This window comes from Trachemys scripta, chromosome 9 (genome assembly GCF_013100865.1).
Source record: "Trachemys scripta elegans isolate TJP31775 chromosome 9, CAS_Tse_1.0, whole genome shotgun sequence".
Classification (NCBI taxonomy): domain Eukaryota; kingdom Metazoa; phylum Chordata; order Testudines; family Emydidae; genus Trachemys; species Trachemys scripta.
In genome coordinates, this window is record NC_048306.1 from 64,997,262 (window position 1) to 65,023,856 (window position 26,595).

Genomic DNA, 26,595 nt, shown 5'->3' on the forward strand with positions numbered 1-26,595 from the left:
TCTTCCCCCTGCCACATCCCTACTCCTGCTTGTTTGGGCCGTAGCCCTTCCTTCTGGGCTGGCCCGGGCCTTGGGAGTCCTGTAGGGGCACTCTCTCTTCAGGTGCCCTGGCTACCCACAGACCCAACAAGCTGGGGGCCCCCCTGTTACTCTCTCACAGGGGGTGCCTTTTCTGGGTGGGGCCTCTCTGCCCCCTCCCAGGAGGGACACTCCCTCCTTTAGTGTCCCTGTCACCTACAGGCAAAGCAGTTCAGCGTTTCTGGCCTCTCACCCTCGGTGCCGGATCTCTTGTTTGGTCAGGGTGCCGACCTCCACAGCAGCCAGAACAACTCCCTCTGCTGTTCGGCAAGCCGAGCCACCCAGGCCCTCCAATAGAAGTCTCTTTTCTCCACCATTTTGGTCTCTCCATGTGGCACAATCTGCCTAGTCCGCTTGACAGTGTCCTTCTTCAGGCCACTTCCCTCCAGCAGTGCCCACTAATCCATCCTCATCTCCTTCCGGCGGGGAGGAGGGAAGAAGGTTAGCAACAGTCCTTGCACATGCCTCAGTGGCCAACCAAAACCCCCAAAGTCTAGCCCCTTGTCTCAAGGCCCGGTTGCAGTTTGACTCAGCCACCACATGGCCAGGTGCAGTACAAGAGGGAACGGGGGGGACCCAGGCCCACCAACTATCCTGGGTCCAAACCCAGGGATCCTCTAGTGGCAGTCTCCCTGCTCTCCCCTTGTCCAACTGTCCCTAGGCCACTTCTCCTCTGGGCCCTCTAGGCCCTTTCTATCAGGGCCCACAGTCTGGCAGGTCTTGGGCCAGAGCTGTAGTATGCTCCCTTGAGCCTGCCCAGCACTGCTCTTTCAGAGATGCTGGTCTCCTGCTCTGAAGACAGACCTTCTCCCATCAAGGTCTGGGGGATACTGCCTACTGCTCACCTGGGCAGCCTTTATATAGGGCCTAGCTTAGTCCTGATTGGCTGGCTCTAATCTCGGCCCTGATTGGCTCTCAGTTGGCCCTTCTCTGATTGGCTAGCAGCCTCTGCAGCATCTCTGGCCTACTCTAGCGCCCTCTTGCATGGGGGTGGAGCAGCCGCCCCACCTCAGCGATCAGCTGTCACAACCAGGCTGTGGCCTGGGCTGCGGGGCTGGCTCCAGGCACCAGCGGAGGAAGCACATGCCTGGGGCAGCATTCCGTCCATTCTTGGACTTTTTTGTTTTTTGCACTTCAGCAGTTCAGGCGGCGGCAGTCCAAGCGTTGTTGCTGGGGTTTTTTCTGCTTCGGCAGTTCGGGTGGCAGCAGTCCAAGTGGTTGGGGGTTTTTTGGTTTTCTTTTTGCTCACTTTGGCAGTCCGAGTGCTGTTGTCTTTTTTTTTTTGCTTGGGGCAGCAAAAATGGTAGAGCCGGCGCTGCTGGGCTGAGGTCGCTCAAGTGGTCAGCCCCTCAACACACTGTATCGGGGGTGGCTCAGGCCTGGGCGGGGCCCAAGCACCCCACAAACAACCAGACTTCGAGGGCGGGTCTTGGCCTGGGTGGAACCCTGGCAGCCAGCAAACAGACAGACTTGACAGGGCTGGCTCTAGCCTGGGCGGGGCCCTGGTGGCCAGCCAACAAACAGTTCCTGTCCTGGGCTAGAGCCTCCTTGCACCGTGTAGGGGGTTAGCCACCCGGGGTGGGGTGGCAGGGGGACGCGGTCCCACCTTCCTCCCCCGCGTCCCAGCCCAAGGCGCTGGCAGGGACAGGATTGGTTGCCCCTGCGTCGGCGGGGATCCAGCCGCAACACGCCGACTGAGCCGCGCCGGGCTCTGCAGCCAGCAGCTCCCGGGCTGCCCCTGGGCTACTTCCTGCCTCCCCGGGGTTTGGTACCTGCGGCCTCCAGGCCTCTTCCGGCTCCTTGGGGTAAACCGCAGCGGGTACTCCGGGCCAGTCCTCATCCATGTCTGGGGTTAGGGTTAGGGGACTCTGGAGAACAGGCCAAGTGTCTTCTGTTGCAGGCTGTCCCCCAACTGTGGTGAAGGGCCGGCCTTTTATATTTCCGACCCCACGCCCCGGTCCTTATGGCGAGGGGGGCGGGGAGATATCGACTCCGCCCTCCAAGGGGCGTGTAGGGGGGCCCTCCCTCTCCCGCTCGGAGGGAGGCCGCTCAGTTGCAACAGAGTCTACCAGAGGCCCCGGTGGCCAGCCAACAGGCAAGGGGGGTGGGGCGATATAGGCTCTGCTCTCCAAGGGGCGTGTAGAGGGGCCCTCGCTCTCCTGCTCGGAGGGAGGCCACTCAGTCTCACTACACTCCCCGTTTGGAGGGAGCAGGAGTTGCTGGTGGCCTTGGAGGCAGAATTCCTGCAGCGCCTCCGGCACTTGGCGCAAGTGCCGGATGATGTGAAGTTGGTTCATTATGTTGGCCGTGACGACCTCCTGCTGCAAGGGAACGAGAACCTGTCAGAGACTCAGATGCCTCTGTGGAATCAGAGGGAATTAAGGGCACCTGGGACCAGCAGCAATTCCATCCAGCACCCGCGCACCTCTGAGGGATGAAGTCCCCCTCCTGACCCCCAGAATGGAGTCTTGTTTTACTTTCAAGGGACCTCCAGTGCCAACAACCTCCTTGTAGGGGGAGCTCCTGCCACCTCCCACCCAGTGCCCCTGACAGCTGTTCCACCTCCAATCCACAGCTCAAGTTCTCTGACTCCTCTCCTCCACCCCCACCCAGGTTGGGCAGGGAGGGGGCTCTAGCGGGGCGGGGGGCGGAGGGATTCTGGCAGCAGTGAAGTGGGATGTGGGGAGCTTGAGACCTTTCCCCAAGTCATCCCAGCCACTGAGGCTGAAGCCGCAGGATGGCAGCCCTGGTGAATGGGGCAGATCAGCAGCCCCTGCTGACTGAATCCTCCCGTTCTCTCTAGAGCGAGTCCAGCCCTGCCGGCAGCAGGACGAGCTTCCCCCGCCCATGTGCCTCAGAACTGCCCGGTCAGTCGCCATCACCCCTCAGTCCTTGGCCTCCCAGGCTGCCAGTGACGGGAACAACTCTGGGTGGTGGCACAGGTGACAGGAGAGGCTCGCAGAGGGCTCGTAGAGGACTCTGCTGCCCTTCCCAAGAACAGAAGTCCATGCTGAGGCAATGCTTGTCATTCATTAGCCTTGCTAAAGAGCTGGGCTGGAGCTGCTCCGGGGACAAGCTGACTCCCTCCTGCTCATGGAGGTGAATTCATCTCCCTTCCCAGGAGCACCTGCTCTTACTCTCATTCCCCACCTGTTGCCTTGCTGCCAGGCCGGCGAATGGCCAGAGGATGAGAATGAGGCCTGGGCCCCACCCCAATCTCCTGAGTCTAATGCAGCTGCTCACCTTGCTCCCCATCAACTGCTCGGCTTGCCCCAGGAGGGAGTAAGTAAGGAGCAGCCCAGCCTGGCTGACACGCAGCAGAGGGTCGTGCACGGCCAGCACTGCTGTCTGCAGGAAGAATCTTCTCTGCCCCTCCGAGAAAAATTTGGCAAAAACCTGAAACCAACCAGATGTGAGGCTTCAGCAGATTGCCCCGAACCAGGCTCCAAATCCTGGCCTAGAACGGCAACTCCGTCGCATGGCTCCAGGAGGCAGCCACCTGCCCTGCAGAGCTGTGCCATGCCCTGGCAGAGTGTCCTTACCTCTCCCACCCTGGCGGTGTTCTTATAGCCGAGGAGCCTGCTGTCCTGGTGCCAGTCCCAGCACCAAAGGTCTTCGACCGCATGGATGTTCAGCTCTGGGAAAGAGAGAGACACATACACATTGGTCATTCTGGTTGCAGGGCTTGTGTCCTTCCAATCCCATTGGTGGCTGCACAGTGGGCAGAGCCCAACAGAACTGCGGGGGTGGTGGAGAACACAGAAAGAGATAGAAAGAGACTGATCCGCCAGCCGGGGTCACTCGGAGAGAAATTGGCTGGGGTCCCAGTCTCACTCGTCTAGCCGGGTTCCTTACCCTTCTGGCGCAGCAGGAGCTGGTAGAGCCGGTAAACCCCCTCCCTGGCCCGCCGGCTGATGTCCTCGTCTGGGTCACCGACGAACAGAGCCAGCTGTGCCACGTGGTGACCCATCCTGGGGAATTCGGCTGAGTTCTAATGGAAGGGAGAGGGAGAGGGGATTCCATCAGCATTTTTCTGTCAGCTCCCAGTCCCCGCCTGGGCCAGGACTCTAGCAGGAGATGCTAGAGGATAGGAGCTAGAGCTGGATACTTACTTATCTCTGCCTGCAAGGGAGCCCGGAGAACAGGGATGTGGGCAGGGCCCTCCAGGAGGATTTGCTTCCCCAGCTGCTCCAGGATGACAGGAAGGCAAGAACCTGGAGCATACTCTCCTTACAAGCGAGAGTCGCCACTTAACCAGGACAAGAAGAACTTGACTCAAGCCAAATTTGTTAGTCTCTAAGGTGCCACAAGTACTCCTGTTCTTCTTTTTGCGGATACAGACTAACACGGCTGCTACTCTGAAACTTGACTCAAGCCAGGCTCATTCTCTGCTCTGACTCTGCCTCCCCAAGAGGAACACTCCTAGCCCACAGCCCCTGCAGCAGCAGATCCTCCAGCCCGTTGGAGCCGGCCCCCCTACGCCTGGAGTCAGGAAGCTGGGCTCAGAGGCCACTTACGTCAAAGTCAGGGAGTGTGATGACGGACGTGAGCAGAGCCGCGCTGCTCCTGATGGCCCTGGCTCTCTCTTGTGGCACCCTGGACACGGTCCAGTAGTTAATGTGCTGTGGGGAAAGGAGGCAGCTCAGGATTGATGAGGGGGTGCATGTGTAGTGCTAATGGCCCCCCGCATCCCAAGGGGGCTGAGACATTGCATGCGGTGGGGGTGGAATATCTGATTCATTGACCGCAGAGCTTTAGAAGGGGACTCTTGCCCCCAGGATGATGCTTGTATCCTGCAGGTCACAACTTGTCATTGTCTCTCTAGATCGGGACAATGCTCGGTGTCGGGGCTGGTCCCATCCTCCCTGAACTCCTGATTCCTGAACAGCTCCCCAGGAAGGAGACAGACCCTTCCCCCCTCCCTGGCTCTCAAGTCCTTGGCTGGGTGAAGGGACTGAGTGTGAGCACAATCCCCCCAGGAATCTCGGGGCCCGTCAGAGACAAGGGCTGATTCTCTGGGGCCCTCCTGTTTCTCTAGGAATGAGGCTGTGGCTCTTCTCTGAGGACTATCTTCTGGATCTCCCAGGAGAGGTTCAGACTCTCACTCCCCAAGCCAGCTGGGGGCCCTGTGGTTAGTGCTCAACACAAGCAGGCAGAGCTCTGGCTTGAAGTCCCAGCTCCTTCCTCCGTCCTTCAAGGAGGAAAGGCCTGACCCTGCATTGCACTGACTGCCCTGACCAAGGATGGCCACTGGGGGCCCAGCTAGGATGACAGACTGGAAAATGGAACTAAGAGTTAAGGTAAAATTGCCCCCACCCCCTCATCGGGCTCACCTCCAAGATGTAGTGGAGCTTGTCCGTGTCTGGGGTCTTTGCCAGCAGGTTCCCCAGCATGGCATCCAGGAGGTCTGGTATGACCCTATGCAGATCCTGCAAAGCAAGGGAGAGCCATGGGTCAGAGTTAGGGAAACTGGGGCTACACCTGCCACAGGATGGGAAGAGGGGTCTCTGAGAAGCACTGGTGAGACCCCCAAACACATATCCTGGCCTCTCTCATTCACATCCCACTGCAGGCAATTAGCAAGGATTCAGGCAGGATAACAGCTGGCTGATGTACCTGGACTTGGTTGGTGTCCGTCTGCGTGCCCAGGGTGAAGACTGCGTGCAGGGTGGCTTGGAGGAGGTGGGTCTCCAGCTCTGGCTCTAGGGCAGGTGTCATGGTGCTGGCAAGAGAGAGGAGCGGGTATTAGACTGTGCAGTGCGGGGGTGGAACTGGCACCAACACGGACGTGAAACTGCAGGGAAATAGGCAGAGACTGGCGAGAATGGAAACTGAGGCACCGAGCCAGGGAATGATAAGGCCGAGGTTTCCCAGACCGACAGTGGCAGGGCAGGAATGGTGCCTGTTCCCTGGACCCTGCTGCCCCTCCTGTATCTGATCCTGGGAGTGAGCCTCTCCCCAAAGTCATTGCAATGTGACTGGAGTGAAAAGAACAGAGCAGCCAGGAGAGGGAGTGACCCTTCCTGACACCTCTGCCAGAGGAGCCACCCTTGGGAGGTGAGCTGGGAGTGGGAGGGGCAGTGACTCCCAGCCACGGGCCTGAGCAGCACCGGGGTTAGGGGAACCAGGCGGGAGGGTCTCGGTACCTGAGGTTGGCCACAGCAATGAGGGAGTTGGCCAGGACGGCGCCGGGTGGAGAGTTAGGAGGAAGCTCCTCAATGAGCTCCTGTGAGACACAAAGGAGACAAGGGAGCGTGTGAGATTCGAGCCTCACTGACACTCCCCAAGGAGGAGATTACACCGCCAGCAGGATCCCCCCAGCTGCCTCCCGCTCCTCCGATTCCTGCCCACTAGTTCTCCCGTCTCTTCTCCCCAATCTTCAGCCCCAGCAATCCCTGCCCTCAGCTGCCCTCCAGCACCAGCCATCCCCCAACCCTCGGCCCGGGGAGACCCCTGCTCCTCCCATATCTCTGTCCACCCTCCAGCTGCCGGGCGCCGTGTCTCACTCACCACAATCCTCTCCGCCACAGCCGCCTTCGAGCAGTGTGGCTCCAATGTGTAGTCCCCTCTCTGCTGGGCAGCGAGGCACGCGGGGTAGATGGCCTGCAGGAACACGAGCTGCTGCGCCTCGTCCTGCGCCCACCAGGAGTGGGGTTAGGGGAGAGAGCCAGTTAGCCAGGGACCTCCCTGCCCCAGCCACACCAGCTGCAGGACTTAGGCCTGAATGGGGGATAGTAGGGACCTGCCTATTGTTCAAATCACCCACGACTCCTCCACAATCAGGGTCAGGAACTGGGACAGTGCCTGTGTGGGGAGGAGACCCCGGCTGGTGTGTGACAAACACCCACATCTTGGGGGTCCCAGATCATGAAGGAGAAAGGTCCCCATTAGGGCCAAGACCTTCTGCAGGGGGTCAGGATGCTGGGAAGGAGCAGGACAATCTCAGTTCCAGCACCGTTGGGGAACGTTTGTACCTTTTCTCGGGCATAGAGCTGCTCTCGGATGTTCATGAGAGCAGCCTCCTCTGTTACCAAGTCTACCCGTTCTTCTTTCTCCTCCTCGTCCTCGGAGTCCCTGGTGGATGCTGCACCAGGGAGAGAAGGGGACAAGGTGACTCCTGCTGCCACTCAGGGGAAGGACAGGGGCATGGTGGGACAATGTGTCCCCTTCCCACCTCCGGGACATAGGGCAGATTGGGCCCCACACTCCCCCCTCTCAGTGATGGCATCAGCCCCCAACTCCTTCAGGAGCCCATAGCAAAGAGACCCTCCCCACTGTCCTGGACTCCCTTGGAGGTGCCTCCCCCAACCCCCGCCCAATGGAGCACCAAGGACCAAAGTGGCAGCATCTAGTGTCCGTGGGGTTCACATGGCTCAGGCCAGACACCTGGGCTGGAGACCCGCCCCCATAGCACTGCTCGAGGGCCTGGGCCCTGGCTGTTACAGCCCCCTCCTCACCGCTCCCCGAGCCCAGCCTGGCTCCTCACCTAGAACAAAGCAGAAGCGTCCGTCGGCCAGGCTGCTGTCCGAGTCGCAGGCGCTGCTGTTGTCGGATGGGGAGCGGCCCGAGCTGCTGGGGCTGGCAGAGGGATCCTCCACCTCCTGCCCTGGGGAGGCTGGAAGGTCCTCACTGATCGAGCAGGGCGATGCCCCGTGCTGGAAGTTGGGGCTGGGCTCCTGGGGCCGCTGCTGCCCACACAACAACAAGCCCCAGAGCCACCCTGCCCGGTTCCGCCCCTGGGCTGGGTCCTGCCTGCCCAGCCGCAGCCTGGCCCAGCTCCATTTTGGCCTGGGAGGTGATGCTCCCACCTCGGCGCCTGTGCCGGGAGTGGGTTTCCTCCGCCAGAAGGCTGGGCACTTCCACCTCCTGGCGCGGCCGGGAGCTTCTTCCCCTCCAGCGGGGATGGAGGGACAGCTTCGCTCCTGGGGAAGATGGTGGCTACTTCCCTCAGGCTCTGGGGCCACCCGCAGAGCCTTCTTCCTGAACATCCTCAGGAGCCTGGCCATCCTGGAACCCAGCGGGGAGCAGGCGTGAGTCTGGGGTCAAGGCAGCCTCTCACTAACCAGCCTGTTTGGTCCCTCCCGATCCCTGCCCCAGCCAGAGCAGCTCCTCCTCCCCCCCACAGGGGTACAGGGAGGGCAAGCTACCACCACTGGCAGGAGTTCATTGCATGATCTGCTCCCCCTCAACGCTCCCCCTCGTCATCCCTGGGGCTGCAAGAACTGGGGAGTCTCGTCCTTTTCGAACACTGGGGTCAGTCACAAAGACACTGGTCACTTTGGACAAGCAGCTCCCTCCTGCGACCCCAGACCACACTCACACCCCCCCACCTCCCGCCCAGGCTAGAGAAAGAACAGAACCCAGGCAGGGCCGGCTTTAGGCCGATTCGTCCGATTCCCCAGAATCGGGCCCCGCGCATAAGATGGCCCCGCGCACTCACCACGGCGGCAGTCGTCTTCGGGGGCCCCGCTCCCCTGGCCAGAGCGCCAGCCGGAGCGTGGCAGCCCCGCGGCCCCACTCTCCCGGCTGGAGCTCCGGCAGAGCGTGGCAGCCCCGTGGCCCCGCGACCCAGGCCGGAACGCGGCAGCCCTGTGACCCCGTGACCCCGGCTGGAGCTCCAGCGGAGCGCGGCCAGCCCTGCAGTCCCGCTCTCCTGGCTGGAGCTCCGGCCGGACCACGGCAGCTCCGCGACCCCGGCTGGAGCTCTGGCCAGCCCCGCGGCCCCGCAGCCCCAGCCGGACCGCAGCAGCCCTGCAGCTCCACGACCCCGGCCGGACCGTCAGCCGGACCGCGGCAAGCCCCGTGGCCCTGCATTCCTGGCCAGAGCGCCATCCGGAGCGCGGCAGCCCCGCAGGGCCACCTCCCCCAGCCGGCAATCCGAAGTGCCGTCCCAGGAATCGGGTCCCGCACTTGCTAAAGCCGGCCCTGAACCCAGGAGTCCGGACTTCTCCTGGGAAACCATTCCCCACTTCAAAGTCCCTAGGCATAGCAAGGCCAGGGCCCCCTCAGTTCCCATTGATTTCCATGCTCAGCAGCTCACTGGGTCTGGCCCAGCTCACAGACTCTCAGCCTGGGGAACAGTCTCCCACAAGGGAAGGGCTGGGAGCCCCATTGCTGGGACCTTGCCAAACACACTGGAGACGGCTCTGGAGAAGCCGCTTCCTGGTCTGAGAGCGAGAGGGTCCTGGGGACTATTTGCAAATCCAATCTCCTTTGGGAGAGATTCTCTCCCCCTTTTTCTGCCTCTCCCCAGACAGACAGGGGATGCCCCCGAGGAACCCTAATGCCACTCACTTGCTCTGGTGACAGAGAGATAGATGGAGGATGTTCAGGGTCGTCCCTCGCCCTTCTCCTCACTCTCCAAGCCCAAGGCAGGCTGGAGAGGGTGGTGGTGAGCTGAGGAGTTACTCTGCCCAGGAAGCAGGCAGGGTGATGGCACGGGGCGATCGGCTGACTGTGAAAACAAGAATCTGTCTTATTGCCAAGGGACAGAGAAACTCGGCCAGCAGCAGGGGGTGCAGAACACCGCCCTAGTGAAGGGGTGACAGCGTGTCCGGGATCCCGACATCCCAGCACTTTACACACCTTCCTGGAGCCTCCCGACCCCCCTGGGCTGTTGGGACTGCGACCCCAACCCTACTGATGAGAACCAGGCCTGGGAGGGGAAGCTACTAGCACAGGGTCACACCAAGTGTCAGAAGAATGGATGGGACCCAGCAGGCCTTCTTTCCAGGCCCCTTCGCTAACCACTGCTGCACACTCCCTCCCACAGCTGGCAATTTCAACCAGGCCCCCATGTCCACTCCCTCTGCCTTTGAGAGGGAGTGTGCTCTGCTGGAGTGACTGGACCAGGGGACTGGGAGCCATTGCTGGGTTTCCTGTTGGTTCCACTGCTAGGTGTTTTCCTTTTCCTGTTCCTGTTCCTGTTCCCCCTTCTCTGGCTCTGTCCCCAGCAGTCAAACGGGGATTTCATACTTTCCCACTATTGGAAAGTGCTGGGAGAAGCCCCCAGCAAAAGCTGCTCTGACAGCACTAAGCAGCATCTGCCCATTGAAGGTGGGAGCGCACTGCCCAGGAGGAGGAGGGTTTGGCTCTGGGGTTTCACTTCAGCCCAGTCTAGAGAGAGGGGCCCAGCCAAGGAGTCTGGCTCAAGAAGACCAAGTCTCCAATTTGTTAAGGGTGTTTTGAATTCCAATCCTGTGCTCCAAAGTGCTTGGTGTCATTTGCAAATTGTAGAAGCATGCTCTCCACTCCATTTTCCAAATCCTGAAGGAAAATATTGAATACTACCAGCCCCCAGACTGATCCCTGCCGGACCCACTAGGTACACCCTCGCCGTTGGACAGCCAGACATGGAGAAGGGCTCTTGGAGTCTGGGCTTTCAACCAGTTCTGCACTCACATTTCACTGATTACATCTAGAGCACATTTCCCTCGTTTGCTTGTGAGAATGTCCCATGGGACTGTGTCAAAAGCCTTAGAAACACCAAGAGATCATATCTACTGTTTACCCACCTCCCCTAGGCCTATAACCCTGCCAAAGAAGGAGCTAGGATTGGTTTGGAATGATTTGTTCTTGACAAATCCATGCTCACTAGTAGGGTTACCATATTTTAATTTTTAAAAAGGAGGACACTCCATGGGGCCCCACCCCCAGCCCCGCTCCAACTCTGCCCCCTCCCCTGAACGCTCCGACCCCTGCTCCTCCCCCTCCCCTGCTTCCCGCGAATCAAATGTTCGCGGGAAGCCTGAAACAGGGAGGCAGCAGGTAGTCTGGGGCGGGGTGTAGCGCCGGCCTGGCCCCCAGCTGAGCACCGCGCCGGCCCCCGCCCAGCACTGCGCCGGCCCCGGCCCCCAGCCCAGCACCGCGCCGGCCCCCGGCCCCGGCCGAGCCCCACACCAGCCCCTGGCCAAGTGGCCGCGCCCCCCGGCCCCTGGCCAACCACCGCGCCGGCCCCCGGCCGAGCACTGCGCCGGCCCCCGGCCAAGTGCCCGCACCGCCGGCCCAGCACCGCGCCGGCCCCGGCCCCGTGCCCCCGGCCCCAGTCCCTGCCGAGCACCACGCCTAGACAGCAAGGCGGTGGCAGAGCCAGAAAGAGAAGCCACCAGTCCTGACTCCTGTTCTAATGGACAACAAACCCCGCAGAAGCACGGCAGAGGGGAAAGTAAGCCAGTCAGGTCCGGTACAGCGTACCAGCAAGAGCCAGTACGCCGTGCAGGACTGGACCGGCTTCTGTAGCGGTGATTTAAAGGGCCCAGGGCTCCAGCCGCTGCAGGGAGCCACGGGCCCTTTAAAGCACTGCCGGAGCTCCAGCAGCCAGGCTCTCGCGGTGATTTAAAGGGCCCAGAGCTCCGCGGTGGCTGGAACCCTGGGCCCTTTAATTCGCCCCTGAGCCCCGGGGCTCCCAGCCGCCTCTGCAGCTGGTAGGTCTGGGGTGATTTAAAGACCCTGGGGCTCCCAGCCACAGCCGGAGCCCCGGGCCTTTAAATCTTGAAAGGCCCCGCCTCCTCTGGTTGAGGCCACACCCCTGCTCAGGACTCTGGCGTAATGGTAAATCCTTTAAGTTCCTTTCACCCCTGGGCAGGGATAGAGCCCAGGAATCGAGATGATGGGGAAATTTCATTGAAACCGTTTCTGTCAGAAAATCCCATTCAGACTAAACCAGTTTGTTTCTTGAACTCATAACAAGTGGGATGAAAGTTCTTTGCAAAAATATTTTGTTGCAAAACAAAAGCATCTCCTGTTTGTCACAGTGTGTTAAATTGTCTCCTCGCACACCAAGAGGAGACCCTTAGATCTCAAAAATTAGATAAGATGCTTCAGTCTGAGCTAAGTAGTTGCTGCTCTTATCAATTTCAAAATAAAAAAACACAAATAAAATAGACTATTTCAGCTATTCTATTATGTCACAATCTGATCTGAGTAAATGAGATAGGACACCTCATATTATGCACTCCTCCTAGTGACACTCTCCAATGGATCTCCATCCTCCACCCACCGTGAGGTAAGTAGGAGCGGATCATTATTATCCCTATTTGAAAGACGGAGAAGCTAAGATTGAGAAAGGAGAATTGACTTGTCTTAGGTCACACAGCCAGTCAGTGGCAGAGTTGGGAATAGGACCCAAGAGCCCTGATTTTCAAACTAACCATCGGATCTTGAATTTGCGTGCAGGAGGTCAGCGCCGGCCGGGCAGGCCAAGCTTCAGAGCCGAGCGTGGGCCTCGCCCACTGGCGCCATGGTAACCCCTGACTAAGGCGCCACTTTTGGAAAATGTGCTGAGGGGAAGTGGCTGCTTCCCCTGCACCCCACCCCCCCAGCTACGCTACTGGTGGGGATCACTGCCGGGGCACTATTTCAGCCCCACATTTTTTGGGTGGACCTCCCACAGTGGGAGCTGCAGAGCACTCCCCTGCGACACACAAACACACACACCCTGGTGTTGGGAGGGGAACAGGGGAAAGGACAAAAGAAGCAAGAGAAGAAAAGAAAGGAGGCTGGAGGAAAAGGTGAAACAAAAAGGACAAACCCCAATGTCCCCAGTGATTCTAAGGGACAAAATCCCAGGTGCTGAATAAAATTCTGCCTCCTCAAACTCGTGTTTTCCATGCCTAGAATTCAACTCTCACCCAATGGATCAGACTGAACAGGTTTCAAACCTCGAGGAGGCTCTTACCTTCTACACAGGGACGTCTGCTTTCTAGTACAATCACTAAAAGGGAAGGAGAAAACTCGACAGAGGTTCCTCCTGCCGCTCACGTACGTGAACCCGAATGTTCTCTCAGTCCTCAAAGAGAGACCTCGAGACAGAGACTTGCTGAAGCAAAGCCACAGGGGTCTCTGAGCTTTCCCGGGCCACTCGCCTCTGTCCTGCCTGGCTGATGTCAGCATCTCTCTGTGAGGTCACCACCTTTGACCAATAGTCTGAGGTTCTGCAAAAGGCCTTTGTGATGTCACTGCCATGCCCCTCCCTTGCTGTGCTAATGTCCTGCCCCTGGCCAGGCACCTGGGAGCTTTGAGCTACTCCCTGTGGATCACCCCACTCAAGGCGTGTTCATTCTAGGAAGCAAGCCGACTAGACAGTAAAACCTCAGACGCTGCTCCCAATGCTACACTCAGTTTTTCAGAAATTAGTAGACTTGATGGCCAGAAGAGACCATTAGAGCATCTAATCTGACCCCCTGCATGTCACAGCCTCCTGTATGACACAATAGCTACTTTGGGGGCAAACACATTCCAGAAAGGCATCTAGTCTTCATTAAATGACAGCAAGAGAGGGCGAATCCACCACTTTCCTTGGTAGCTTGTTCCTGGGGTGAATCATTCTCGCTGTTGAATATCTGTGCTTTATTTGTAATATGAATTTGTCTCTTTTCACCTTCCAGCCACTGGGTCTTGTTCTGCCTTTCTCTGCTCGATTAAAGAGCCCTTTAATACCCAATCTTTTCTCTCCATTAAGGCACTTCAACACTTCAATGAAGTCACCTTTCAATCTTCTTTTGATAAGCTAAAGAGGTTGAGCTCTTTCAATCGCTCACTAGAAGGCATTTTTCTCCAGCCCTCAGAACATTTGGTGGCTCTTTGCTGCCCCAGCTCCAATTTCACAATATCTTTTTCAAAGGAGGACACCAAAACTGGATGCAGTATTCCAATATCAGTCTCACTGATGCTGTGTCACCTCCTGTGATGCTACTGACATAATCTGTAACTGTATAGATCACCGTTGTGACCACTGTTATATATTTGCAGCCAATATTGTATAAAGGTTGTCGTGGAAGGGGTCTATGGAGAGGTTCTGATTGGCTGATTATAATTATGCTATCTGTATATGTGTATCAGTTTTGTAGTTGACGTTATGAATATTGGCTCTATACTGTCTGTATTTCAAACTTGTGCTATGCTTCCGGGGAACACCCCAGACAAGTTGGTGTTAGTTCTGCTTAGCCTGCTTGATGGCCCACTGAGGATCATGAGCTATACAATTGATCCATTGAGAGAAGGTAGATACACCTTGTGACTCAGCAAGGCATGCAGGGACCTGCCTATGGACAGAACTCTAAGGTTTTTCTATGCCACATGCTGGATAGAGTGTCCTTGGGACAAAGAAAGCAAAGACCACATGGCAAGAGACTATAAAAGGTTGATGCCTCGTCTCCATCTTGTCTTCAATCCTGCTTCATACTTCTGGAGGGACTTTGCTATAAAAGGAAGCTCTATACAAAGGACTGAATGACCCATCCCAGCTGTGGATGTACTCCAGAGACTTGATTTGAACCTGCAGTTTATTCTATCACTGCTACAAGCCTGAACCAAGAACTTTGCCATTATCGTACCCACTCCACTTTGCCCCAGCTCCAGTTGGGCAGGCTGGAGAATCTCGGTGTACATGTGTATGCACACGTCATACAGCTGTACTTTGTGCAACTTGAAAAAATTGCTGTCTGCAGTACAGTATGTTTTATGTCATTTCGTCAGCTTGGGGAAAGATTGTTATTTAAAGAAGAAGGAGTTAATATTACATTCCTCCTCCTCAGACTTCCAAAGCCACTTTCTTGTGGAGTGGAGAAAGGTGAAGAGCTCCCTCTTGTGGTCAAGACCAACCACAGTGACTTTGTAAAATAGCCACTTAATACAACATAAGTCAAGTTGCACAAGGTAGGACAGAAAACAAAGAAATCATGAAGGTTTAATGCCTCATGGTAGAGAATTACAAAAGTTACACACTCATCAGTACCTGAGACTAAAAGTATTTTGTCCACTGCCAGCAAAGATGTCTATTTCGTGGTCAGAATGTCAGCCTCTGTCATTAGAATGAGAGGAAGCAAGAATTTCAATCTAAACAGACAAGGCATTCTCAAACATCTAGACAACTGCACTGTGTATCCATCCTTATGAAAGCATATAACAAGATTCCCTTGTCCTGAGCTATAGTGAATTGGTCTAATTTGGGGATATATATGTAGGGAGGAAATGTACCCTTGTAGGAAACATGGAAGGGTTATAAAAGGTGTGCTTTGCTACATGGGGTCCTGACTACAAAGCCCAGGTTGGGGCAGGATTTAGAAGGTTCACTGGAGGTAGACAGATCGTGGGGAAGTTTCAAGTAAACCTTGAAACATGGGAAACATCTTCCAGTATAATGTAATTTAAGAGAACTGAATGATTGTTCGTATGATTTTTTTTCAAAGATAATATCAGCCAATCAGAGCAGGATTGAGTCCATCCAAAATGGGAAGCAACAAGAGAAGATGCAAACAAAGCAAGCCCTGCTGTGTCAGAGGGTCCAGAGCTGGCAAGTTCAGCCCCAAACCTGAGTAGTGCTTGCTGGGAGATGGGATAGCCAAGCCAGCTGAGTCATGTACTTGATTCAGTGCACTCCCCTGGCAGGCTCCACCAATGGGATTCTAGACTGAATATTAAAGCTGGTTTACCTGGGCAAAACTCTCAAAGAAGGGCAATAGTGTGAACACCACCTGCCCTTCCCTCTTGGTCCAAAGATGACTCCACTGAGATGACTCTCAGTGCATGAATTCTGTTCAGTAGTGACTTGTGAGCAGTACATCATTGGAAAATATCTGTCTTAAACTTAAGATCAGACTAGCCGTGATTATTATTAGATATGAACATGTTAGTACAGGGATGGCCAACCTGAGCCTGAGAAGAAGCCAGAATTTACCAATGTACGTTGCCGAAGAGCCACAGTAATACGTTAGCAGCCCCCCATCAGCTCCGCCCCCTCCAGTCCCCAGTGCCTCCCCTTCCCCCCCCCATACCTCCCGCCTGCCATGATCAGCTGTTTTGCATACGCAGGAAGCTCTGGGGGGTGGGAGGGAGGAAGGAGGGCACAGCACATTTGGGGGAAGGAGCGGGGGCTTTGGAGGAAGGGGTGGAGTGGGGGCAGGGCCGGGCAGAGCAAGGGGTTGAGCAGTGAGCACTTCCCAGCACATTGGAAAGTTGATGTCTGTAGCTCCAGCCCCGGAGTCAGCACCTATGCAAGGAGCAGCATATTAACCTCTGAAAAGCCACATGTGGCTCTGGAGCCACAGGTTGGCCACCCCTGTGTTAGTAAAACATGTTAGAGTTTAATTAAAAGATTCTGTCAACATTGAACAGATGCCTCTAGTAAAAACTGTAAAAACTATTTGTGACTATTTGTTTGATTAAAAACTGCAAATTTGGGACACCAGAGGGTGGTGCAGATGAGGTGGATTCAGGTTTCTTGAGTCCTAAAGCATCTTACGGAGAATCCCCAAACATCATCCAACCCCAATAAATATTCCACCCAATTACTGAAGCCCCCAAGGTGACCTTTAGCTCTGCAACTTCCTCTCTAAGTCAGAAAGCCCCCAAAACCAAAGGAGATCAGCCTTCCTCTCTTCCACAAACAGAATGGTGCCTGAGCCTGATAGAATCAGCTGATGGCTGTGCTGAAACAGGTGGCGCAGCTGCTGTTGAAATTATACCTATAGTTTCCACCTTACAGACCACCATGACAGAGCTTGTAGTGCCCTCTGAATCTCCGTGCAGATGGATGGGTGAAGCAGAACATAGAATTTCTGAAGTGGAAGAGGCTTTCAAAGAGAACAACTTACAGGTTGTGAAGAACTGTAATAATATCAAGACTATTAAGACCAAGCTAATAGATCTGAAAGCCGCTCAAGATGATGTAACATCCTGAGGGAAAAGAGAAAGGTAAACCCTCTGAATTTGTCCCGAAACTGAGAACTAAGTTGTTTGATATGCCAATAGATTTTTGGTTTGATACCGAACAGGCGCACACTGTGCCCATGACCCCATATCCATTGGCCTAGAGCATTGATTGTGAAGTTCCTGAAGTTTATCACTAAGGATCTAATATTGCAGAAATCGCAAGGAAAAAAGCTATTATGAGGAGAAGCAATAATTAAAATATTGCTCTTCAAGATTGTCTGTGGTTTGGTTTCAATGAGCTCAGCTTTTTAAAAAGCGAAACAATTGGCCAGGAAGAGGAATTTGAAGTATTTTTATTAAATACCCAGCAACACTCCATATTAAGAATGGTGAGACAATAATATCATTCAGTTGCCCTCAGGAGGCAGAAAAATACCTCAAAAATCTGCAAACTGCTCCCAGGCAAGAGGAGATAGCTATGAAATCTGCCTGTATAGAATTTATAGATGGTCACTCTAAACAAGTTGCTGGGTGCTGATTGATACTGATACATTAATTCCCTTTTTTCTCTCTCATTGGGATTGGAGAGTTATAACCAATTTACTTCCTATTGCCTTAACTCAGTGGTTCTCAACCTTTCCAGAGTACCATACCCCTTGCAGGAGTCTGATTTGTCTTGCATATCCCTAGGTTTCACCTCACTTACTTGCTTACAAAATCAGACATAAAAATACAGACATGTCACATCACTCTATTACTGAAAAATTGCTTATGTTTTCATTTTTACCATATAATTATAAAATAAATCAATTGGAATATAAATATTGTACTTACATTTCTGTGCATGATATATAGAGCAGTATAAACAAGTCATTGTCTGTGTGAAATTTTCATTTGTACTGACTTCGGTAGTGCTTTTTATGTAGCCTGTTGTAAAACTAGGCAAATATCTAGAGTTGATGTAACCCCTGGAAGATCACCAAGTACCCCCAGGGAACTCCTGGTTGAGAACCACTGCCTTAACTCATGGGGAAGGAGCATCAATGTAAAATCTATCATTTGATTAGTAATTATATATTATCATTGCTGTATTAGATGGTGCTTTCTTATGAACTAATATATGAAGGTTCTGTTGGTAAAAGGTGATTACTGTAATTGTATTGTTTGGGGCCTCAGGTGCTGTGAAGATATTTAAGTTTCACTTGATTCGGCTGGCCCCTCTAGGTGTCAAATGTGTGGTTTTGGACTGTTTAACAGATTCTCCCTTTAGATTATATGGTACTACTAAGTATTTCTCTTTTCTGTTTTGTATTTTCAGTTATTTAATTCCTCTTTCTGCCCTCCTCCTGTTACCCTCCCATGCTGAGAATTTCCTTCCCATTCCTGTAGAATATGTACTGGGAAGCAGGGATTATATAACTTTGCTGCATAGTTATGCACGAACTGTATGCTGCTCAGGAAAATTTGCAACTTCTCATTTATTCACAAATAGACTTTATATTTTATCCAGTATATTTTAACAATGATGGCTCTGAAATTAAATGTGTCTCCTGGAATATAAAGGGTTTTAATAACCCTATTAAAAGAAAAAAAATATTCAATGCTTAAAAAAATGTGTGGATATTGCCATACTCCGGGAGACATCTCTGACAGAACTTGAAGCTTGTAAACTGAATAGACGTTGGGTAGGCCTCTTAGTTTCTAGTTGCTTTAATTCTAAAGTGAGGGTCATTGCTATACTAATATATAAAAAGTTAAATACTAATATTCTGAGCACAAGGTCTGACAGTGAGAGTGGATTTACTGTCCTCGAGTGTAATTCGAAGTTCTATAATCATCTTTGCCAATTGCACCGGGCAAACTAGGATGATCCCATGATTCATGACATGAGCAATCATACTGTTGTTATCTCTGGAGACCTGAATCAAACTCCAGACCCAGTCCTTGATAAATCATCTCCATCTCAAAACATGAATATTCATCAGGTACTTCATACATATGTGGGTGATTTAGGTTGACGAAATGTGTGGTAACTGCAAAATGTCTGGTGACTACAGCCAGTGACTATAGATTCTATTTTTTTTTTCTGCGGTTCATTCAACATATTCAAGATTGGACTAATTTTTGTGTCACAAGAATTGATCAGTTCTGTCACTGATTGTGGCATTAGTACTAATGCCACAATCTGACCGTGCTCCTTTTAGACCCCCAGAGCATGCACCCCCCACTAAAATGTGGAGATTAAATACCTTTCCAATGTTTGAAACATCATTTGTTAACTCTATCCAGCAGGAGTTAGAACTTTTATTAAAGAACAAATGACCTCACTACTTCACCAGCTGCCACACTTCGGGAAACTTTTAAAGCCTTCCCCATAGGCCATATCATCTCTTATGGCACCTTTAAAAAAGAAATGGAGAGAGCATAGAATTGATACCTTTGTGAAGGAAATTAAGGCCTTGAATGTAGACTATGCTTCTGACCCCTTCCCCAGAAAAACTCTGAACCCTCATCAATATAAGGTCTGACATCAACAATCTTCTGTCCCAAAAGACTGTTAGATATGACACCACAGCCCCTACCTTGGGTTCAGCTTGAATGAGAATTAGTACAGCCTCTCCTCCTTTCAGGAACTGTAGTATCAAATTATTATAGATTTGATAGCTCCAGAGCTCTGCTCCCACAATAATGGCTGTGAGACAGCTTGATCAAACTTGCCTAAAAAGTTCTGCTTCCCTCTAGTCTTCCATGTAGAGGTGGTCCTGTGGAGCTATACTACCCTTAAAATCAGTGGCAAAAGTTGATGTTGAGGGATTGATGGCCAGAGGAATTGTGACTGTGTCGTATCTAATTGACCATGATATATTTAAACTATTAGTAGATCTTCAGCAACAATTTGGCTAGCCCTGCTCCGGAGCATGGAAATATCTCCAATTTAAGCATTTACTTATGAATGCATTTGGACCCTATGCATTAGGAGCTCCAGAACCTCCAGAACTTTTATTATTTTGAAGGAAATATCCTGGATTTTCTTGGCCAGCAGTATCCTTTTATGGTTCTCTGGCCCAAAGAAATCTGCCAAAGATTGATAATTTGAGAGTTGCTTGGAATCTCCAACCTAATGGAATACAACTGTGTCTAATGTTTAAAAAGCACCTACAGACCTGAGACTAAAGACACTTTTTCAAGTATACTGGTCCCCATATTGGCTAAGGCTAATTGGCCTCATAAATGCTGACCACTGTTGGAAATGTAACTCCCTTGGTGCTACATTAGCTCATATGTTTTGAGAGTACCCCGGTATCAAGCATTTCTGGTATGAAGTGTGTCAAAGGACTAATTTGGTATTGAATCCTAAGTTGGATCCCTCCTCCTTAAGTTTCATTCTTGGATATATTCCTGATACTTGGAGACTACCTGGTAACAAGGTGGCATGGCTCCAACATGCAGCTTTGGTTGCTAAAAAAATGAATCCTGCAAAAATGGCAAAGTCGATCCCCACCAAATATTGATGTCTTGCTCGGTGATATGGGTGACCTAACAGCTAACGAATGCCTGGCATTCCATGGAAAGGGAAGGCCCCAAAAATGCAAAGAAATTTGGGCTGACTTTTTAGAGATCTATGATTAACATACGCCCCGAAGATAGATGTGTTGCTTCTCCTCCCCTCACTTTATCCTAACCCTATCTATTTACTTGTGTGGTCTGATGAATCTTGCAGTTTGGTATATTGGTTGCATTTGGAAAAATTAATAACAAATTATAAATATCTCCCCTCCATGCAAATTCACTTCAGCAGGATTTCTAATCCTGTTTATTTTCTTTGTCACAAATATTGGATGAGCAAACTTTGGTTGACTGAAATGGACAATTTCACAAGTACTTTTACAGTATATGTGTGTCTGCAAATGCTCATATGCATACACATTTGCACAACTTTGTCTACTGAAAGTATTCATGTGGTCTTTGGTTTTGAAAGTGTCACAAATCAGGGCCTGCGGCGGAGCTAGTCTCCAGGCTGCCTTATCACTACAGTTGGCCTGCAGTACATGCTGGCTTCTCAGTGCACCTGCCCACCACTGTGCGTGCTTCTGCGTTACCTGGTTCTTGCTGCTCCTGCCTTTCACCCAGCCTTGCCTCTGTGCTCCTGCTTAAACCCTCTCTTGCCCGATACCCTGCTTGCTCTAGTTCCTGGCTTGAGCCTTGGCCTGGTATCAAGTTCCTTCCCCCCAGTCTAACCCTGGCTCCAGTTTCTGACTTACTGCCTCTGGTTCTGACCCTAGTCCTTGGGTCCTGATGTCCATGCTGCCCACTAAGCTAGACTGACCTCATCCTGGTTGGCTAACAGGAAGTCATCCAGTCAGGGAGCCGAAGGAATGTCAGTACATGTAATTTAGGTGACCCGATACTAAATTAGGGATCGGGAAGACTCTGAGCAAGAGGCACAGGAAGGGAATAGGCTGCATGGAACCCATTGGTAAAATATATCACACAATCGATTAATTGAATACTTTCAGATAATAAAACAGTCAATCTGTTTTTGATTACTTTGTGAACAGGAAGAGAGCACTAGAGTCATTGGATAAATGGTTCATTGTGAATAGTTCACCCGGCTCTAAAAATGTTGATAAATGACTGCCCTAGGATATTTTAAGGAAAATACAGTGTAGCTATGGTGGCCGCAGCCCTTTAAAAATCACATTACTAATCCTATTCTATCAGCCTAAAATCCAAGTCATATTTTCTTAGCCCTGAATGCTTTTAACTAATATATATATATATATATAGAGAGAGAGAGATGTGGATCCTTTTCTTAAAATCTCTCATTCACTTTTATGCTTTTCATTTACCATTGAAATGCTCGCTGCTACTTCTTCACTCTTCAAACACCTGAACACATTTACATATATTGTTTTAATAGTACAGCGCTGAAAGAGGAAATCAGTATAATTTATGGAGCTTTTGAGGCTTCCCCTCTCCTGCCTCTTTGTATTTAGTGAAATTAATTGTAAGGATAATATAAATGAGTGTTATGCAAATGAACCAATTAATGCAAAATGCCTTGATTTAGGAAATAAATTTGCTTTTTGTTTACACCAGCATAAATTCAGAGTAACTCCACTGAAGTCCGTGAGCCAGATCCTCAGCTGGTGCAAATAATCCAACTCCTTTTGCCAATCTGATGATCTGGCCCAGTGAATTTATTCTAAATTTACAGTAAACCAGGGTAGCTGAGAGCAGAATGTGGCCCAATATCTTATTTTAAATCAACAGTTTAGTTCATTCTCTTCTTCCTGAATTTGAGTAACAGCAAGAGTAACATTCCACTAGCACTGAATGATGAAGTTAGGAAAGACCTCTAGGGAGATCCAGTCCAACATGACCATCAAACAAGGTTTACACTCTTGCACACTTTTCATTGCTAGAGGAAACAATACTTGTCTTATAAAATTCAGACCAAATTTGCCAAAATGTTCTTCAAAGTTAGCACAAGTCTGGGCAGAAGGGCAAGCCAAGACTAGGCAAGCAAATTTGAGTTGATTTATTGGGCTAGATCACTGGGGAGGGAGAGGGGAATTTTGTAGTTCGATTTATTTCAGATATTTTAAGGCCAGCAAGCAGCGATATGGTCATCTAGTCTGAGCTCCTGCATAGTAAAGACCAAAGGAATTAAATATCAATGGAACTAGGTTAATTTATACCATCTGAGGAGCTGGCCCGTACCTTTGGGCAGCAAACATTGCTAGTTTTGTTTGTTTTACTTGGAGTATTTGAATTTGTTTAAACCCAAAACTTAAAGTGGAGCTCTGTTTACATAAACCCACACAGACCTGGAACTTGTTTGCATGCATGAACGCCTGTGATCCACAACTGCTTCTTTCACACAGTGTTGATACAAATGCCATTAACATGTAAGCAGAGTCTGGATGAGCTCTCCCCTGACATCTAGTGGTGAGCTGTGGAAAAAGACTTCAGAAGCTGATCTTGTTTGCATGGACACACCCACCCTGCTTGCCCAAATGATCACTTGTGGCTGGTGTTGGATCCCCAGTCTCCTTGTTATTGGGGCAGGAGTAATAAAGAGTTGTTATCCTTACTGTGTGAACTGAGGGCAGCGGAACTGTACCTGGCATACCCCAGTGGAGGGATTCACCCTCAACTAAACAGCACTCTCTAAGCAGGGGACATGGGTTCTGAAGCCCAGTAAGTTGAGAGAGGGTGGGCATAGGTACTTGAACTTGGTTGTGTGGGCTGTGTTTAAGGGTCCTAGACACCATTTGACCCTTCCTCTCTCCATGGTATAATAAAAGAGCTAATTTCAATACAGAGTCTTGCTACATGCTGCAGAGCTGAAATCACTGATACCTGGGTCTAAAGACTAGACCTACTTTGGGACAGTGTCTCTATTGCAAGAGACTGCCCAGTGTGCACCAGCAGTGAGGCTTCCCCACTAACAGCTGAAATCACTGAGAGCTGTGTTAAATGTGTGTGTGGGGGGGGGGGCTGAAGACATCTTGGCAAGCAGGCAGCTGGCGGAGAGGCATGGCAAGCAGCCAGCAGGGTGGCTGGCGGAGAGGTGTGGCAAGTGGCCAGCAGGGTGGCTGATGGAGAGGCGTGGCAAGTGGCCAGCAGGGCGGCTGGCGGAAAGACGCGTCAAGCAGCCAGCAGAGAAGCTGGTGGAGAGGGCCAGAGCAGAGCCCCACCGAGGCGTGGCAATTGGCTGTTGGGGCGACAAGTGAGTTCCCGAGCAGTGCAGCGTGTAAAGTACCTCCTTATCCCCCCCGCCTTCCCCACAGGGTGGAAGGTGAACTCTGCAGATGAACCTCTGAACTCTGGGGCTACACTGGCCAAGGACAGCAACTGTGAGTGGGGTACAGAGAAGGGACAGGCACGTTAAAGGGACTCTTGGGTTGCTGGACTTCAGACCCTGAGGGGAAAAGGACACGGCCCAACTTACTTGGGGGTGGGTCTTTTGCTCATGGTTTGTCTTTATGAACCCTAGTTGCAGTGTTTTCACAAATTAATGCTGAGTTAATTCCCTCCTTTTATTAAAAGTTTTTGCTACACTCAGACTCTGTGCTTGCGAGAGGGGAAGTATTGCCTCTTAGAGGCACCCGGGGGGTGGTGTGTAATTGTCCCAGGTCACTGGGTGGGGGCTCAAGCCGGTTTTGTGTTGTATTATTGAAAAGGAACCCCTAGATACTGAACCCGGCCCTTGCTGCTGCTGGCTCCACCTGGCAGAAGAGTTACAAACATATTACCTAAAATGTCTGAATGTTGAAGGAAGTTAATTCAATGGACCCACTTCCCTAAAATATAGTCCTAGAAGAGCTGGTCAGAAAAGATTATTTTCCCCTGTGGAACATGTACATTTTTTCTTGAAAAACCCAACATTTTGGGCCAAAAATTAAAAACGCTTTTGAGGGAAGCAGACACTTCACATGCTACACTCTCTCTCTCTCTCTCTCTCTCTCTCTCCAATTTTCTTTTGGAAATAGAATTTGGACCAAAAATTTTCAACCAGCCCTTTTATCTGTCAATAGCTAAGAGTAAAAAATATGTATGTAAATACTGATGGTTATGGCAATTCTGCCAAATTTCTTTGGTTTTCATTCATTTTAAGGACACTCTAAACAAAGTTTCTAGATCTCAGTGCCAGTTTTATGTCTATATCATGGGGTACTGTGTGCAGTTTAATCTGACGTAAAATAAAGAGAAGACTGCATTTCCTGGTACCATGAGTGTCTCAGCTTTTATAAACTGAGATATTTTTACAGTGCAATAAGGGATTCAGGTCCTACATTTCTAATATCTGTTGTGTAAAACACTGCTGGATTATTTTCATGAGAGTCTCCTGGCAAAGCACTTAAGCATTTCAAAAGTGTACAGCTTCTTCTTCAAAGTTTCCGACATGGAGAAGTCTGAGTCAGGTACAACTATATGATGACTTTTCATCTGTCAAAACTGAGCCACAGAACTTGGCAGGGCTGTGGTTTCTCTGCAACCTCAATACCCAGAGGAGTTTGCAAATGTAGATTTCTTCCCTGGGTTCCTGCCAAAAAATCTCCAAAGGGAATAATATATACTGTCTGGATCTGCTACTTTTCATTTCTTTCTTTCTTTCCCTCCAAAGAGATTGAAATATTTCCTGTTAAGTCAGTGACAGCTCAGGTTGCTTTAGTAAAATGCATACAAGAGGTGATCTCCAGACATAGTATCTAGGCGTGCTTGATGCATGCTTGATCAAACCTTACCCCTTTCATGACTGATGTTTTTAAAAGTGCAGTCTGTATACTAAGAACATAAATGTATGCTGAAGAGGTGAGGGGTTTTTTAGGAAGTGTAACCATTCCAAGGTCTGGCATTCTCACAAATCCAAACACTGCCTGTGTCTTAGTGTGTGCTTGTGCGAATGCGCACACACAACCACATATTTTGTAACAGGATGCACATAGTTAGAGATGGAGAAACCAAACTATTAAATCATCAACTCTGTTCAGTGTGTAAGCACTGAGAGAGGATCAAGAGAGTGCAATGCTTGGCCTTTAATCCTTCCTTCATATATACTGTTCTGTCTCATCAAGCACCTTCTGCGAGCAGAGTTTGTGAAGTTTCTATACATAATTCAGCTGCAGTTGCCCCTATCAGGAAGCTATTTATTGTAACGAAGTCCACTTCCCTTGAAAGGTAGGCTATAGTCTCCCCAGAAAAGGATCCACAGATACTAGATAAGGTTTTGGGTGCTGTCTTAAAGAAAGACAAGTTCAGGAAATACTGGTAGGCTTCAATTTATAAAAGTTTAAACTTTAGGGACAACATTTTCAAACTTGGCTGCTTAAAGTTATGCCCCTTAATCCATATTTAAGCACCTTAATAAGTGTCCTGAATTTCAGAACAAGTCAATAGGAACTTATGGTATTCAGCATCTCTGACAAACATACCATTTATTTAGGTGCTTCATATGTATTTAAATGTCTAACTGTAGCTACTGACATTTTTAAAATGTTGGTCTAATTTTCCAGAGTTGCATGGGATTTATCAATACAGTTCACATAAAGATTAATGGTGGTCATGTGACTGAATTGCATGCAAGTTTTTGAAAAGTTAGTGCTCTTTGTCTTCCTGTGTCTCAGATTTTGGTTTTCTTCAGGCTTTGCTATGATACTGGGTATGTCTACCCTGCAAAAATAAATAAATCGCAACAAGTCTCACGGTATGTCTACACTGCAGTTAGACACCCAGGGCTGGCCTGTGCCAGCTGACTTGGTCTCACGGGGCTCAGGCTAAGGGGCTCTTTTATTGCAGCATAGGGATTTGGCCTCGGGCTGCAACCTCAGCCCTGGCATCCTCCCACCTTGCAGGGTCCTAAAGCCCAGGCTCCATCCCAAGCCTGAACATCTACACCGCAATCTAACAGCCCTTTAGCCCAAGCCACGTGAACCTGAGTCAGCTGGCATGGACCAGCTATGGGTTTTTAATTGCATCGTAGACACATCCTCAGAGCCCAGGACAACTGACTCAGGCTCGCACTACAGGGCTAAGAATAGCAGTTTAGACCTTCAGGCTCAGGCTGAACCCCAGGTTCTGGAACCTGATGTGGCAGGTGGATCTCAGAGCCTGGGATCCAGCCCGAGCCCAAATGCCTATAGCACGAGCCCGAGTCAGTTGACCTGGTCCCTGAGACTTGCTGTCACATGGCTTCTTTTGCAGTGTAGAAGTGCTGACTGTCACTTACACCAACAGTACCTGCTCCTGAAAGCGCTCCAATGATGTCAATGGGACTACGTGTGAAGTAAAGTGCTATTCAACATAAGGGTATCTGAATCTGGCACATAGTTACCATTTTAAATTCTTACCTTCTGCCAT

General features: G+C 51.0%; 1 protein-coding gene across 1 annotated transcript; it reads right to left on the minus strand.

Moving 5' to 3' along the window:
- Window positions 1–2,039: 2,039 nt before the first annotated feature.
- Window positions 2,040–26,595, minus strand: LOC117882364. Its single transcript, XM_034780525.1, has 7 exons — window positions 26,586–26,595; window positions 7,053–7,162; window positions 6,589–6,711; window positions 6,225–6,304; window positions 5,695–5,800; window positions 5,412–5,507; window positions 2,040–2,399 (listed from the first exon to the last, which is right to left on the minus strand). Exons 1-7 carry the CDS (start codon window positions 26,593–26,595, stop codon window positions 2,040–2,042), a joined length of 885 nt encoding a protein of 294 aa, XP_034636416.1.

What these genes read in the sequence shown, in the direction of transcription:
- LOC117882364 (XM_034780525.1), bottom strand. An exon ending in CTGTGGCGGAGAGGATTGTG is followed by an intron (nt 6,305 to 6,588) that starts GTGAGTGAGACA and finishes TGTGTCTCACAG; the next exon opens with GAGCTCATTGAGGAGCTTCC. An exon ending in AGCTCCACTACATCTTGGAG is followed by an intron (nt 2,400 to 5,411) that starts GTGAGCCCGATG and finishes GTTCCCTTGCAG; the next exon opens with CAGGAGGTCGTCACGGCCAA.